The sequence below is a fragment of the Camelus bactrianus genome, chromosome 2 (genome assembly GCF_048773025.1).
Source record: "Camelus bactrianus isolate YW-2024 breed Bactrian camel chromosome 2, ASM4877302v1, whole genome shotgun sequence".
In the NCBI taxonomy this organism is placed as follows: domain Eukaryota; kingdom Metazoa; phylum Chordata; class Mammalia; order Artiodactyla; family Camelidae; genus Camelus; species Camelus bactrianus.
In genome coordinates, this window is record NC_133540.1 from 33,081,591 (window position 1) to 33,098,845 (window position 17,255).

General features: G+C 39.4%; 1 protein-coding gene across 4 annotated transcripts in view; it reads right to left on the reverse strand.

The window, feature by feature from the left end:
* Positions 1-2,666: 2,666 nt before the first annotated feature.
* Positions 2,667-17,255, reverse strand: part of SMAD1 (SMAD family member 1) — a 67,526-nt gene continuing 52,937 nt past the window's right edge. For 3 of the 4 annotated variants that reach the window (XM_074377818.1, XM_074377825.1, XM_010954586.3), the window contains exons 4-7: positions 16,647-16,763; positions 12,795-13,016; positions 7,073-7,329; positions 2,667-4,034 (exon numbers count right to left, since the gene is read on the reverse strand). In XM_074377818.1, the coding sequence (XP_074233919.1) occupies positions 3,891-4,034; positions 7,073-7,329; positions 12,795-13,016; positions 16,647-16,763 (740 nt within the window). In that variant the 3' untranslated portion in view covers positions 2,667-3,890. The remainder of the gene's footprint in view (positions 4,035-7,072; positions 7,330-12,794; positions 13,017-16,646; positions 16,764-17,255) is intronic. The other variant, XM_074377829.1, reaches the window with a different exon arrangement.

A 17,255-nucleotide genomic window follows, 5' to 3' on the forward strand; every position in this document is an offset into this window, starting at 1 on the left:
CTTCTGAGCCAGACCTGGTCAGTAGTATTAATACTCACTGAGAGGTTCTAAGGGCTTTGCCTGTATTGACTTAATCTCCATGATAACCCGGGAGACAGGCTTTATTGCCTCTGTTTTACGGATAAGGAGACAGGTGCATAAAAGTTCAGAAGTCTGCTGGAGGTCAAATACTATGAGGTGGTGGAGAGAGGCAGGGGTGCCAGGGCCCCCTGCTTCTAATCACCCCAGCTAGCGAGTGGTTTCTTAGGGGCGGAAAGTATGTCTTCTGTGAAGCAGTTCACGTTGCTTTTGTTTGTTTGTTGAACTAGCTTACGTTTTTTCTAGTAATAACAACAAAGAGTTGTTTTGACTTTTTCATCCCTTTAATTAAAACTTCCAGGAGAACAAACAACCCAATCAAAAAATGGGCTGAAGACCTAAACAAACATTTCTCCAGTGAAGACACACAAATGGCCAACAGGCACATGAAAAGACGCTCAACATTGCTAATTATCAGAGAAATGCAAATCAAAACTACCATGAGGTATCACTTCATACCGGTCAGAATGGCCATCATTAAAAAGTCCACAAATGATAAATGCTAGAGAGGCTGTGGAGAAAAGGGAACCCTCCTGCACTGCTGGTGGGAATGTAGTTTGGTACAGCCACTATGGAGAGCAGTATGGAGGTTCCTTAAAAAACGGAAAACAGACTTACCGTATGATCCAGCAATCCCACTCCTGGACGTATGTCCAGAGGAAACTCTTAATTCAAAAACATACATGCACCCCAGAGTACACAGCAGCACTATTTACAATAGCCAAGACATGGAAACACCTAAATGTCCATTAACAGATGACTGGATAAAGTTGTGGTATATTTATACAATGGAATACTATCCAGCCATAAAAATGAATAAAGTCATGCCATTTGCAGCAACATGGATGGACCCAGAGGTTGTCATACTAAGTGAAGTAAGCCAGAAAGAGAAAAATACTAAAATCACTTATATGTAGAACCTAAAAAAAGGACACAACTTATTTACAAAACAGAGACTCACAGACATAGAAAACAAACTTATGGTTACCAGTGGGAAGGGATAAATTGGGGGTTCAGGATTTGCACATACTAACTACTTTATATAAAAAACAGATAAATAACAAGATCCTACTGTATAGCACAGGGAACTATATTTAATACATTGTAATAGCTTATAATGAAAAAGAATATGAAAAGGAATAAGGAATATATGTGTGTGTGTGTGTGTGTGTGTGTGTGTATAACTGAATCACTATGCTGTACACCAGAAATTAACACAACATTGTAAATCAACTATACTTCAATTAAAAAAAAAAACCCAAAACTTCCAGGAGACTTAAAAACTTCTATGGCTGATGACAATGATCCTAAGATTTTACCAAAAATATAAATAATTGCAGTTGAGCATCAAGGGCTGATTTATGCACCACGCTACCAGCTCCTCGGGTCCTGGACCCAGTAGGTTTCAACTTCCTGGACGATCTGGGAGTGCCAACTGGTAGATCTCCAAGCTGGCTGCCAGCATTGCCACACCAATTAACCACTTGCATAACTGTCCCAGTAGGCAGCCCCAGGGAGTCAGGGAAAGCCCAAATTAGCTGTCCACTAGGAATATGGTGAAAAATCCTGACCTGAGCTCTTTATTCTTAAGACAATTTCCAGTTATATTTCATAGTTGAAGCCCAAGAGTTTTAATGATTAATCTCCTTTGAGCAGAGCTCATTGATAACCATCGTGTATCCAGATCACCTGGGCCAGGAATGACTTGGCAGGTAAGGGGGAAAATAGCAACCCCAGCTCGCACAGCAGCTGTGTTTCCCAGGTATTCTCTTCTCACACACATTTTTCTTCCAATAGATCTTCCCCTGAACTTTGTGATAAGGACACAACATTATCTCCATTTCACAGATGTGGACTTGGAGGTTCATAGAAGTGAAACGGCCTGGGAAAGCATGTGTGAGTTTGTTATAATGAAAGTCTTCCATCCAGGGCTTTCTATACGTACATATACTGTCATGTTTCTGGAGACAGCAAAATGCAGTCAAAATTTCAGCTTGGTCATAGTCAGAGGAGTAAATGGGGCTGATAAATACCTCTGGGAAAGAGGTATAAAAATGTACAGGAGAAAGAGTGGCATGTATCTGGCCAGGGAAGAATCTGAGTCCCCCCTAATCTGTGTCCTTCGTGGGCAAACTTCTTCTTCGGGGTGGGGTGGGCCGGGAGAGAGGGGACGGGATCGTCCCAGACCCACGTAGATGGAGACGCACTGTCTCTCGCTTAAGTTTTAGTTCTTGTTCCTCCCCCATCTGAAGTCTAGAAACTGGTACTTTCGGTTGACTGAGTGGTATCCACCAATGATGGCTGCTGCTGCTGAAATTCCTCACGTAAAAAAGTTTGCATATTTAGATCTGGAATTCCAGATTTTGCAAGTTAGCATTTTCTTAATTTTTCAAGTTCCGTATGTCCTTTCTTTTCTGATTTAAAGTGACTCTACTCTTTTCATGATTCAGTCTCCCTGTCTCTGTAATTTAGTCTTTTTAGTAATTTGGTTTGTCATATTTGGCAAAGGAGATTTGAGAAAATTCTCTCAAAAGAGTAGTTAATTTTTTTATCCTAAAATCTAGTGTGTGAATAAAGGAAACAACAAATTTTTAATCAAAGTAAGCAATAACGACAGGTTTATTTAAAACTTCCAGTAGAGAAAACCCACTAGTTTTGGAATAAAAGTACTTGATGTACGAGAGCGTTAAGTGAATATAAAAGATTAGCAGAAGAAAAATAAAACCAAGCATAGTACAAAAAAATTTAAAAAGTTTGAAATGGATTTAAACAGGGATGTTCTTTAAATCCTCCAGATATTTAACAGAGTTACTAGGTTTGGCAAACAATTCACTTGAAAATTAAAGCCTATATCTGTATTGTAAACTCCATAAAAATTGCTTATTAAATTCAAGCACTCCATACAATTGGTATTGAAACGTACAGGAAGTCAATTTCAGAATAGCAGGAATTATTCATTTGCTCTCACAGTTACATGAATTAACCAGCTGCATAACTGTTTTTTTGGAGAGGATGCGATAGAAGATGCAAAAAAAAAGTAGTAGGATAAAATCTCTAAAAAATTGAAACACAGCAAAATTCAGACATCAGTTTGTTTCTTTAAAGCAACAAACTGAATTTTACAGTATATTCTACATTTGTCATTTCCCACTCCCCCCACCCCCTCCAATACTCCTAAATCCACTAGTCTAATCAATTCCTAACTTCCAAATATTCTGTACATATATATTTAGCAAAGAGCATATGCCTAACATTATTCTGACAGCAGTATGGTCAGCATACAATTTTAGGAAGGTTACTATGTATATCATCAAGATTAACCTTTACTTAAAAAACAAACAAACAAAAACCATTACTAAACAAACAGTTTTAAAATATTATGAAAACCCATGAAGAGAAGACTCCACACGGGCTCTAAACCTGATAAAAACACACGTCAGCAAGACTATTAATGCTAAACTTCTGCCACACGATGACCTTAAAGTGCCAAACACAAAAGAATCTCTTAGGACCGTTTTTCCAATAGATGATTTGTCGCTGGCTTGGCCATCTCTCCTTTAACTATATGCAAAGTCCTGCGAAAAGTATGCATTTTAGTTGACTTTACAACAGAACGTTACAATGTAAACTAAACAGGTTCTCGATATCAACAGTACGTTACCAAGCTTTTAAAATTTCTGAATCCAACAGTTGGTCGCAGAGGTCAAGTATGATCAAGGCTCCGTTGTCAGTTCTCGAAGGTGTCTGACTCATCCATCCTTCAAGTACATGCAAGGCTCAATAGTTTTCAAGAGGCAGAAGCCCGAGGCCGTTTAGGACACGGATGAAATAGGATTATGAGGTGAACCCATCTGAGTAAGAACTTTATCCAGCCACTGGAGGGGGCCGTGCAGATGGATCTCGATCCAGCAGGGGGTGCTGGTCACATCCTGGCGGTGGTATTCTGCTCCCCAACCCTAGAAACAACACTGGAGGTCATTTAACTTGCTTAAGTCAGTGCTTAAACTTAGGGAGCAAAAAGAGTTCACATAATCAGACATTCCGATTAAAGACAGGGTTCTCTCCACAAAACAACTGCTTTGTGTGCATCAACGCACACACATGACTCGGTAGGCAATTCCACAGCTCCCCAAAGTCCACACGTAGATTCCAGATTAAGAGGTACTGGTCTTGGGGAGTGAAAGGTTTAAAATACATTATCAGACTGTCTTAATAAAGATATTTTCTTTCATTTTCCTTGCCCATTATGTTACTGATATTGTAATAGATACTGTTAAATTCTCATTTTATCATCAAGAAAATACGGAAAAAGGCATGGTAGATGAACTGACATTCTATTTCCTCCTATTTTGCCACTGAAGCACATACATATCCAAAAATCAATTAGTAATAACTAACCATTGCCTTGAATCAATAAATTGTTTTTTTTTTTTGGAGGAGGGGGAATTAGGTTTATTTATTTATTGTTGGAGGAGATACTGGGGAATTAAACCCAGGACCTCGTGCATGCTAAGCATGCGCTCTACCACTTGAGCTATACCCTCCCCCCAATAGATTCCATTATTCTTTTGTACAAGAAGGTAGCTTGCCAGACATCTTCAGAATGACTGAATTAGGACATGGAAGTTGACAGAAGAAAGTCCTTAGGCAAAAAAACTAATTTTGCCATTGCAAACATCAAAACCTCACTGGTGTGGTGGACGATGGAAAATGAGGTTCTGATAAATAACTGTTTCATGAGAGATGTCAGAGAAGGTTGGGTACCATTTATCTCTGCTAACTACTTATTTTCAGGAATTTCAAGAAATGTATCTGAATATCAGAACTTTCAGGAGAAAGCTGTGATACATGAACTGCTTATGTATAAACATCCATTCATTTGTACATATTATCAACAACCTGCTAAGTTTAATTAAAAGGTTTGTTTATGTGCATGTTCCCCGCATTAGACAGTAAGTTCTTTGGAGGCGGGGACCAGATCTTACTTATCTTTGATCTCAAATATCTGGCACAGTGATCGGCACAAAGCAGAAACTCCAGAAAAACTTGTTCAGCTGAAATGACTTACACATTTTTCAGATATGGGGAGTTTACTGTGCAAATAATTTATCAAATGCATGTTTATATTAAAGTCTCAAATTGATCATCTTTAAAAAATAGTACAAAACTGGCTATTAATATTAGTACAATTTTCTAAATCCTTTCTCTAAGAGATTAAGTATGAGAGGGCAAAGTGTGCAGTCCTTGTGATAATAAAGAACACTACTGTACCATGCACAAATCTTTTGTTGCCAACATATAATGAATAGCTGCCCTTCATCATGTCAGCAGGAGTTAAATAAGGAGTTATTAAAATAAAAATAAGATGTTTGTTTAACTCTCCAAATTCAACTTTCCAGGTATACCCATCACAGCTTGTGTTACCCTTCATTTCACTACTTATCACTTCATTATTAAACACAGACCAGGCCATAAGCATCTTGAAGCTAGAGACTTGAGGGGCTTTTTCATCTTCATGTTAATTCTTTGGAATAGGGCTAAAAATGTTTGCTGAATGAATGAAACCTCTAATACATTTTTAATGTGTATTTTGCATTATAAACTTTTTATCAACGTAAAGGTTGTTTTTACTTGTGTAAAAGTAAATAATTAAAAATGTGTAAAAGTAAAATCATTAAAGTAGACTGAGTAATCGATAAGAAATGAGTTTGAGGAGAAAGCCAGCTGAAGCATCAGAGTCATAAATTCTCCTAAATTCTTCCTTTCTCCAAATCAGTAAAAACAAACAAAACAACAACACTGGCAAAAAAAAAAAACAACAACCAAAAAACCAACACTGGCAAGTCACTGTCCTCATTTTAAAATTCATCTTAGTCAAAATGCTAAGTCAAAAAATAAACAGTGCACGTTAATAACAGATGAGAAAGCTCTTTGTAGTCTCACAGGTACACAGCATATAGGTAAACCTCTTTAAAAGGTTAAAAAAAAAAAACCAAAAAACCTCTTTCAACACTAAAAAGGTACCACGCTAGACTATATGGATCTGTTAAATCATGTTTCAAGGAAACAAACACTAAAAGAACACACTGAAAATCTGCTACTATGACTCAAATAAGTAGGGAAGAAATGATACTCAGGGAAAGATATCTTTGCTGTAAAGGATGATTAACAAAGTGAAGTTCCAAAATTACCCTCTGTAACAAATGCATCACAGAACGGGTTTAACAAGTTTGGTGAGCTTCTGAAGACAGGACATAAAAGATTGCCTCACCCGAATATATAATTAGTTTTGTTTCTCAGGGTCACAGAGGAGGAAAATTTATCTTTGAGGATTCAGAGACAAGTCAGTCAGCCACTAGAATAAGTTACTGACTCATACATTTAATTAGATATTTAAATTTTTTTACATTTCCATGGCATCTCAAAGCTCACAACATGATCTGAGCGCTCAGGCAGGAGCCTTATTAACCCTCGAATTATCAGACCATCACAAGCTTTACTGGAACCACCAAAAAAAAAACTGACCAGTCAAAAATAAATCCCAGGGTGATGCACTTTTATTTTCACAGAAAAGATCACTTGCTTACTGCTGAAACAAAAGCAACAAGTGTTACTAGCGTAAAAGTACTAAAAACACAAAATGAAAAAAAAAAAAAAAAAAAAAAAAAAGAGGGGTGTGAGTTTATCGAGCTGATCTCATAAGACAACCAGGCATTTAAATTATATGTTACATACATAACACGACATTCTAACTAACAGTATTACAATAGCTAAAATAGTGCCATTTGCATAAGGAAAAGTTAGTAAAGCCTGACATTTAACACAAGCACTCGTACATTCCAGTGATAGTTTCCTAATAGCTGACACCCTTGTTAAAGTTTAAAAATGCCTAGATAATAAGCTGGCTTCTGTGGACACATATCAAGAGGACACAGATTTACATATAACGCAGGGGTGCCTTAAACCCTGATGGGAGGACTCAGAGCTCGCTTACCTTCACAAAGCTCATGCGAATAGTACACATCTTTGTGAGCTCGTAGACTGTCTCGAAGCCGTGGTTCACAGACTGCGCCAGTAACTGAGCAAATTCTTGGTTATTAAAAATTTTCAAACTACACCCACTGGGGATCTTGCAAACGGTTGTGGGATGAAATCCGTGGTGGTAGTTGCAGTTCCGACTCTGCACAAAGATGCTGCTGTCGCTGAGGCACTCGGCATATACCTCGCCTCCGACATAATACAGATGAACTCCTGCAGGGAGACAGTGTAGAATTTGGTCATTATCGTTCTTTTACAGCTGAAAAGCATCAGCGTAGCCTCGGAATATACATTTACATGGATTTAAACTTTGGTGGATGAGATAAAGACGTTCTCCAAGTCTTGCACAGGTGATACATCTCAGTCAACTGCAGCAGGTGATACAATGCCTGTATGTGAACATGCATGTCTAGGCGTTTTCTAGGAAATAACACAGCGAGGTCAGTAACGGAGCGCGGCAATTTCATTTTGAAAAGCGTTTCGCGCCCCACGTGGCCATGGACTGAGAGCATGTTCTCACTTTAAAACCACGGCACGATGAAACTAGACCTGATTATCAGGACCTACACACACTCATCACATAAGCTCTCTTGCATTTATTTTGTAGCTAAGGTGTTTGAAGATTTTTAGGGTGCGGGGAGGGAGAACTGAGAGAAGCAAAAGAACCAGAAAACCACAGGGGGAGGAAGTACTGCTGAGAGCTGGAAGATGTAAGGTCCAGGGGAAAGAAACCTAGAAAAATAATTCATACTGTGTGGAATCTGATCTTACTGAACTATCTGCTCCAGACTCCTTCCTGTGAGATCGAGAGTGCCAGGAGAGTAGGAAATTGATCTTAACCAGCCTTTAAAAAAAAAAAGAAAGAAAGAAAAAGAAAGACAGACAGAAAGGGGAAAAGACCATGCTGACAAAGCCCCACAAGATTAGAGGCCACCCAGCAAACAGTCACATCCCATGTGGCTTTCAACGATCAACTGTGCAGGTAACTCTGGCTCAGTCAATGCTAAGACTGTTATCCCATCCGAAACACTGCGTGTAGGGTTTATATTACACACAATGGCTAAGGCTTCTGTTAACAATGGAGTAGCTGGTGGAGCAGAAAGCCCACTTTTCTGTCTGACGTAGAGAAAACAATTTAACAGTGTGTTTGTGTGTGTTTTACTTTTTTCTGATTATAAAAATGAGGAATTTTCATTTTAGAAAATTTAGAAAGTGAAACAAAATGTAAAGAAGAGAAAATATTATCACTCCTGTAGTGACCCAGAGGCAATAGCTGTTAGGACATGTCTCATTCAGTTCTGAGTATCATTAAACTTCCTCTGCAAACATTTAACACACCTGCATGACTGCATAAATCCAACAACTTATTTAAAGGATTCTCCCATTACTGGTCCACCCTGTTGATGCTAATTTTATGCAATTATAACAATGCCGTGATCAATGTCTCTGCATAATTTTTGATAATATCCTTAGGAGAAATTCCTGGAAGTTAAATTATTTGATCGAAGGCTCTTGATTCACTTTGCCAAACGACTGTCCGGAGTGCTTGTATCAATTTACACTCTCTCCAGCAGCGGCTGAGTGCCTTTCTCATTTCCCGTGCCAGTATCGAGTCTGAGTTTAAAACAACAAAATTTCTCTAATTTATAGCTGGAAAACAATATTGTTTTAATTTGTACGTGAGCCTGGAAATGCTCTCCTCTGTTTACTAGCCATTTGTGTTTCTCTTATGGATTTACTGTTCATATTTCTTACCTATTTACCCTATTTACTGAGGTTCTAGTGTTTATTATTTTTTTATGAGCTGCACATATAAGAAAGATAGAAATAATTTATTTCTTATTTGTTTCCCTGTTAGTCTTTTGTCTTTTAATTTTGTTCCTGGTATATATATATTTTTTAACCTTGGGGATGACACTTAAATCTTAAGTAGACAAGTCTGTCATTTTTTTTTGTTGCTTTCAATGCTTAGAATATTTCTGCCTCTCTGATCAATATATTTCCTTCTAATTTTTTAATAGCTTGCCCTAAAAAAATTCAGCTCATTAATCCATTTGCATATATGGGATGAATTAGGTCAGGTTTTCGACCCCCCAGCCTCCCCCAAAAGCTAACTTTGTTACTGTAGGACCATTAGAAGACTACCAATTATGCTTTATTTACATACGTTAAAATTTTAAATACAGTATACAGTCTGAGTTTAATTTATTCTATTGTTTTGTGTGCACACCAATTTAATTGTGGTTGCATAATCTTTGATTAATCCTCACATCAAGAATTCTTTTCTTTACTATTCCATTTAAAAAATTAGCTATTTTCACTTGTTTATCCTTCCAGGTAATATTCACAATACATTTTCCAACTTTCAAAAAATATTACATTGTGATTCTGACATGGATTGTTTTAAACTATGTATTAAATTAGGAAGAATTAATATCCTTAAAATGTTCTCACAATATTAGGACTTCTTAAGGAACACAGATTGCCTGTTTTTTTTAATTCAGATTTTCTTTCTCTCTCAGTTACATAGTTCTCATATACTGCTGCTTCAGATTATTTCCAAGAACTTTATGTATTCTGATGCTACTGGGGATGTGATTTTCCTCTCCATTATATTTTTTGACGGGTTATTGTCAGATTAAAGAAAACTGACATGTAATTTCTAAACATAAGATGCTTTAGCAGTTTCTAGATAAACAATCATATCACTTGAAGAGACACAATGACCATAAGTAATTCTGAAGGACTAAAGGAGGAAGGACACTCACAGACTTCTGGTATGAGTGGAAATTAATCAAAGCTCTCTAGAAAATAATTTGGCAAAATACATCAAGAGCTTTTGACTTTCTAATTTCACTTCAAGAGTCTATCCCAAGATTATTATCAATTAGTTAATCATATCATCTACATATAATGACAATTTTGGCTCATTTCCGTAATCTGTAATTCTCCATCTGAGTGCACAAGTCAAGGGATCTGGAACAATCTTAAATAACAGCATTCCCAGAACACTTACTTTCTTCCTGATTGTTAATAGGAATGTTCCAGAGCACAGGGGCTTTTTACTACTCCGGGGTAGTGGTCAACTTAATGAAAAATATGTCCCTTTGTCCCAAATGTATGCCAAACTGGGTTTACATACGGTTTCAGGGGTTTACAGACCAGGGAAAGAGATCTATAGGAGATGAACATAAGTTCTAGCATTTCATCATTAAATGTGTAGTTTAGGTTTTTCTTTTTCCTCACTCATACTAAGGAACTATCCATTCCTGTTTAAAGAGGACTTGTTTTTTGTTTTTGCTTTTGTTTCCAGGATTAAATGTTACACTTCATCTCCAATGTCTTTTAAGCTTCTATTCAATAACCTTTTTTTTGTTGTTGTTTAGGGTGGAGGTAATTTAGGTTTATTTACTTATTTATTTTAATGGCAGTACTGGGGAGTGAACCCTTAATAACCTTTTAATTTGGTCCACTGTTCCAAATTTCATAGCAGGTCATCTAAAAAACTTTCACTCTGGGAATAATTTCAAGTTTATGGAAACAGAACAAGCCACAGAGAAAAACAGAACAAAGAACACCCATATACCCATTATCTGGATTCACCCATTGTGACAGTTCACTCAACATTGGCGCCTCCCCCACAACTCTTCCACAGACACCCTTGTGTACACACATACACTTACATATGTGGACATATTCTGACACAGGACTGTTTTAGATGGAGAGATATCTATATCTGTATGTATCTAAATAGAAATATATATATATATATATGATGTCTTCCTGAACCATTTCATCATGACCCTTTACCCCTAAATACTTAAGTGTGTATTTCCTAAGAAGACAGATGTTCTCTTATAAGACACAGCACAGTTAGCAACGCTAGTGCACGGAGTGCTAACAAAATACTTTTATCTTATCAACCACTCATATTCTGATTTTGTCTGCTCACCCCCGAAAGGTTCTTCATAATACTCTTTCCCTGTCTGGTACGGGGTCACGTCCGGGTTCAGGTTATTACACGGAGCAGTCACCTCTCTGTAGCTTCTTTTTATTTGGAACATTCTCATACCTTTGTCTTCTGACACCGAAATTCTGGAAGAACACAGTTCCTCCTCACCCTTTTAAACAGAATGTTCCTCATCTGGGGTGTGTGTGAAGTCACCCCGTGGTTAGCGTCAGACTTGCATCCTCCAGTGGGATTCTGCAGGTGGTGCTACGTCCTTCTCCGGCCCCACGGCTGGAGGTGTATGGTATCCATCTGCCTCTCATTCGGGATGACCATTTCACTCTCCCAGTCACACTGTTGTCCAATTTCTTCACTATATAATGACTGATTTTTATTCTCGCTTGAAAGTAATAGGTAGTCTGAGGAGACACTTGAAGACCACACAAGTATCTGTTCTCCTAAAAACTTCTCTCAATATTTAGCATCCACTGATGTTCCTGCCTGATGGCTGCACAACGGGGGCCTTCCAATTTGACCACTCAGTCCACATTCACCAGTCCGCCTGCCTCATCCATTTCTTTATTTCTTATGGTCATGCGTGGCCTTATGAATTACTGTTGTTTCCCAGTGGTTTAAATTCATGACTATTTAATCACTTTGGTGCTCAAACCCCCCACAGCTGGCCAGTGGAAGTCCCTCCGAGGTGGCCCCTGTGGCATGCCTCCCGCACGTGTGCAAGTACCTGTTTACTTTTGGACATAACAAAAGGCTTCATGCTCATCCTGTGCCTGCCTGTCCCGGCCTTGGAGTCAGTCCTTTCTCCAGAAGCCCTGGTTCCTCTCAGTGGGAAATGGTGGTAAGAGATGATGATCTGAGCACTAGATGTGCTTATTGCTACCGGGTATCTTTGCCTCTTGGCCCTTTCAGCAGACAGATCAGAAACCATATGCATGTACAGACGCGTCTCCATGTGTACTCATACACACACACACACACACACACACACGTGTACAGGAGAACAGAAACATGCATATACACATACATACACATACTGCTAAAAGCATGGTTTCACGCCGACACCTCCACAGGGTTTATGTGTTACCGTCCTCCACACTCGTGCGTCTCTTAATCCACAGTGAAAACCCCAGTTCCCACAACACCCACACAGTTAGTCATTTGCTTAATCTTATAATACACCTTAAAGTTTCATAACTGTTTCATTCAAACGGCCACTAAATAATCAAGTCTACTAAAAAGCGTTCAGGATTTGTTTGCGGTCACTCTACCTTACCTGGCCCAGACTGAGAATATATAGGCCAAATACCATATTTATAAGTTATTTTGGATTAGTTCCCTTTTTTTTCTCCAGTGAGTTATGGTACTCATTTGAAATACATTAGGTTTACTTGTTTTAATTTGCTTCTAGTTCGAGGCTGTAAAGAAATTTTTACCAGCTATTTCATCCTGCAGTAAAACATACGCTAGAACAGTGCCCCCGAGTAGCAAGTCACTATTTCAGCTAATAAGTATCAATTTTCATGAGGAAGCAGACCACAAAAATCGCTGGTTGGGAAATGAAGTCCATCCTGATAATGAAATTGAAAACATATTTACAAACTGGAGCAAGTAGGTATCATCGGCTGTTTGCTACAAGGAATGACGAGGTGAATCCTGGGGGAACAGGGACCCAACAGATAAACATTCGAGAGAGGTCCAAGTGGAAACTCACCTTTCCCAATATGCCGCCTGGTGTTTTCGATGGTGGAGTTCCGGTTCACGTTGGAGAGCAGCCCGAGGCAGAAACGGTTCTTGTTGTTGGAAGGATCAGTGAAACCGTCCACCAACACGCTGGTGGAGGAGGCATGGAACGCTTCACCCACGCGATTATTCAGCTCATAGTAGACAATAGAGCACCAGTGTTTGGGTTCCTCATAAGCGACGGCTTGAACATCTATAAGAAAGAGAAGCGTGTAGTCAGCCATGGTGAGGGCCCCGGGCTCTCAAGAACTGAAACTGTGTCGTAAAGCTGGCTCAGGGTCATGGAATGAAGATGGGGAAGAGCAAACTGCTCTCATCGGGTGTGCAGTTTGGGATCTCGAAAGCAGGTACTCCCCACTGAGTGTGACATTCCCCTCTAACTGGAAAATCCTTTTCTCCAACGACTATCAGAGCACCAAGGCGCCAGCTCAGCCAGCACGCCGGCAGCACCTGCTGAACGCTCACAACATGCTGCTTGCTCTGTTATGTGCCGACGTGGAAATGACCCCACCGCTGACCCTGGCTCGCCATCTAGAGAAATGCAGCAAGTGGCAAGTGAAAAAACCAGTGGGGAGAGAACAACAGACGACAGGAAGTATGCCAAAGGTGCTGGCACAAAAAGGGTAACTTGGGACAAGCCTTAGGATGCCGATGCCTTTTCAAAGCAAAGAAAATCAGTTTCTAATTATTAATAAGAAGTTACTTTACTTCACGTCAGGTTCCAGTAACCATCACAGCCACAGCCTTGCTCCGGGTCCTCAAACTCAGGAAGAAATCCTGCCAGCTGGCCATTCTTACAGAATGAATCATATCTCTCTCATCCAGATTTCATGCTAACTTCCTTATATTTGCTGTAAGTCCTGTAGAGCAGGTGTGTTTTGTCTCTCCATTCCCAGAATGGGCCAACAATGGAAATTACCCAACTTTACTGACAGGATGCAGCTTGTTAAGTCAAATCTCTTAAGACTAACAAATCTCCAAATAGAACAGGCCTCTAAACATTTGCAGCTAAAAGGTTCTAAAGATAAGTTCCTTCTGGAGTAAAACCTCTTATACCACTGCTTTAGAGATTCCAGGAATACAAACCATACATATCCGGGATGCCAATATGTAATGATCTGAGGTTTACGAAGCCTGGAGTGTACAACTGTAAAAAAGAAAAAAAAAAGAAAGAAAAGGAAGAAAGGAAGGGAGAAAGGGAGAAAGGGAGAAAGGGAGAAAGGGAGAAAGGGAGAAAGGGAGAAAGGGAGAAAGGGAGAAAGGGAGAAAGGGAGAAAGGGAGAAAGGGAGAAAGAGAGAAAGAGAGAAAGAGAAAGAGAGAAAGAGAGAAAGAGAGAAAGAGAGAAAGAAAGAAAGAAAGAAAGAAAGAAAGAAAGAAAGAAAGAAAGAAAGAAAGAAAGAAAGAAAGAAAGAAAGAAAGAAAGAAAGAAAGAAAGAAAATCCAGGATGCAAGCATGAACTGTAACTGTTAAGGGAGAATTACCTCTGTGCTCTTAACATCAACCGCCACAAATAGTAAGCTGCACTGTGCTTTAGAATTCGGTAAAAAAAATGATCATTTAAAAAATTCACACATTAGTTTTTTTTACACTTATGCAAGTGAGCTGAAAACATATACCACCTTCCCTGTTTGCTAAGCATCATCCCATGTCCATTAGCTGTATTTCAAAGAGCAGATTTTTTTAGTGATTTACAAGTGCCAAATCTTAAAGAAGGCTGTGCCATCATTAACAGAAGGCTTTAATCAGCTATTAGGACTGTTCACAGTACTATTCATCTAGGTCAGAGGCTGATAATTTTTTTTCTGTAAAAGGCCACAAAGGTCTTGTGGGACATACGGTCTCGACTGCAGCTACTCAGCTGTGCCCTGGCCGTGCTAAAGCAGCTACAGATAATCTGTCATGAATGAACAGAGCTGCGTTCCAATAAAGCTTTATTTACAAAAACAGGCTGAAGTAGCTGGTGGGCTGCAGTCTGCTGACCCCTGCTCCAGGAAAACTGCCAAAATACAACAACAAGGCCAATAGCCCTGACTCATGAAAATATTAACTGTAAACTTATTCTGGTGGGCAAAAATTTTTAAGCCTTTTAAAGGAAAAAATTTAAAGCAATTTAAAGGTCTATTTCCTGAAATCAGACATTTTAGGCCTAACGACCACGGCTACAGATCCACATGCTCATAGCTGGTTAGCCCATTCTGTCCTGCTAGCCTGTTCCCCAAATGCAAATTTCAAAGATGTGTGAGACAGGAGTTATTTTCTGCAACCAGCATCTTTATCTGTTGGCTCATAATTTCTATGTTGGAGAGAATGTTCTAGAGAATATTCAGGAACCATAAAATACAGAGCCAGTAAAAAAGACATAAAAAATGTTTACAGATTAAAAAGGTATGCATTCCAATTCATTACACTGCACGTCAAAGGAAGGTTCTTTGAGTTCATCATCAACTTTTAAGAACTTAAAAAATATGGGGAGGAGGGTACAGCTCAGTGGTAGAGCACATGCCTAGCATACCTGAGGTCCTGGGTTCCATCCCCAGCACCTCTACTGAAAAGTCAAATAAATAAATAAACCTAATTACCTCCTCCCTGCAAAAAAAATTAAGTAAAATAAAAAAATTTTAAAAATATAACCAACATTGACAGAGTCTGAGGTGCCTCCAGCAAAAAAGTGATAAGAATGATGAGATAAGACATACCTAGTAATCTGATTGCATTTTAACTTCCATTTGTGTTAAAGGAATACAAACTGCATGCTCTATGCCCTAGCTGAGTGCACGGTGAGGCACGTTCCTCCATGAGACGTTCCTCGGGGACAGTTTCAGCCAACAGTGTGGTCATGACGTCTTACAGTTACTCAGGGATTCTCCCAGCACTTCCTGACCCGAGTTCTCAGCTTCACGAACCTTCTGGACCTGTCCCTGCAGCCCGGGCAGGGTGACAGCCCCCTCACCTCAGGCACACTCTCAGGGTAACACAGACCCACCTCTACTAGAGGAGACGAGAAGTGAGCGCTTCAGGGTGAGGAGAGGAGGAACATGTGCCTCAATCCCGTCTTACAGCAAGGTTAGCAACAAGCACACAGCAAGAGACAAACACACGTGATTAGCTTCTGCTGCAGCCACTCACAGATGAGGGCTGGAGAAGAGACGGGGCTTAGGAGTGCCTCTCTCAACTACCGAAGAACCTTCTGGAAAGCCTTGGTATATGAACTTCTAATTTTGGAAATCACCAGGGAAAACGCTCCTTCAGTTTTGTTAGGTTTGCTGTTTTTCAATAACCCTTAGCCTTCACTTAAAAATATTCTTTTTTTCTTTTTTAAGATTTTTAAAAATTCATTTCTGTTCATTTCTGGCATACAGCACAGTGATTCAGTTATATACGTATGCATTCCTTTCCATATTCTTTTTCACTATAGGTCATTACAAGGTATTGAATATAGTTCCCTGTGCTATACAGTAGGACCTTGCTGTTTATCCATTTTATATATATAGTTAGTATCTGCAAATTCCAAACTGCCAATTTATCCCTGCCCACCCCCTAAAAATATTCTTTTATCATCAATCCAAAATTGTTAAGCACTGACGCTCTAAACAGATGACTGCACAGTTACACCCAGGTCTTCGCTGGTTACGTCAGTGTGTTTGTTCTCCCTATAAAAGGCTCATCTGTAACCCAAAGAATTCTTTCTGTCCAGCTCCTCTCACTGTGCTTTTACTAAAATAACGATCTAATAAAGACTAGTAAAAATCTATGAGAAAAAGTAACACTTGGACAGATAAACTTTCAGCTCTAAAAAGGGAATCAGCAGCAACTCGTTTTACCTCCTCGGCTGATTTCTGAGGGCAGTGAAGGCGCCATCATGTTCGTGTCCATGGGCTGAGAGCCGTCCTGGCTCATGGGGTCTTCAGGGGGCAGGTAAGCAGGCGGGGGCGTATCTGCTACAAAATTTTGAAAAAAAAGAAACAAAGATTTCTTTATCCTTAGTAAACATATTCTTTTAAAACATACTCTCTTCCTGTGCTGAAATTCTTAAGAAATTAAACTCGTTTCAACTTCCCCATCAGAAGACGGGATGCTACAGACACTGGACTTGGTGTACATTTTTGGAAAGTTACTACCATCTCATAATCTTATACAATTGTAGTGGAAATGCAGTGGTAGGAAAGCATTATATGCCAGTTCCAGAACTTGTCTGCCCACCCAGGGTCATGCCATTTACAAACAATCAGAAGGGCATCCAAACGTGCCTTCACACAATCCACTTGGAAAGGACCTCTGCATTTCGTTGTTACCCCAGTAGGTGGAAAACAGTTGAAAGCCACCCAGGACTTAAGAAAACGGGCTTCAGGGTCTCTCGCATTAAATCTATAGGCTCTCAGGGATTTACCAACTAAGACCCATTACAGCCAACTTCCTGGCTGCAACTGTTA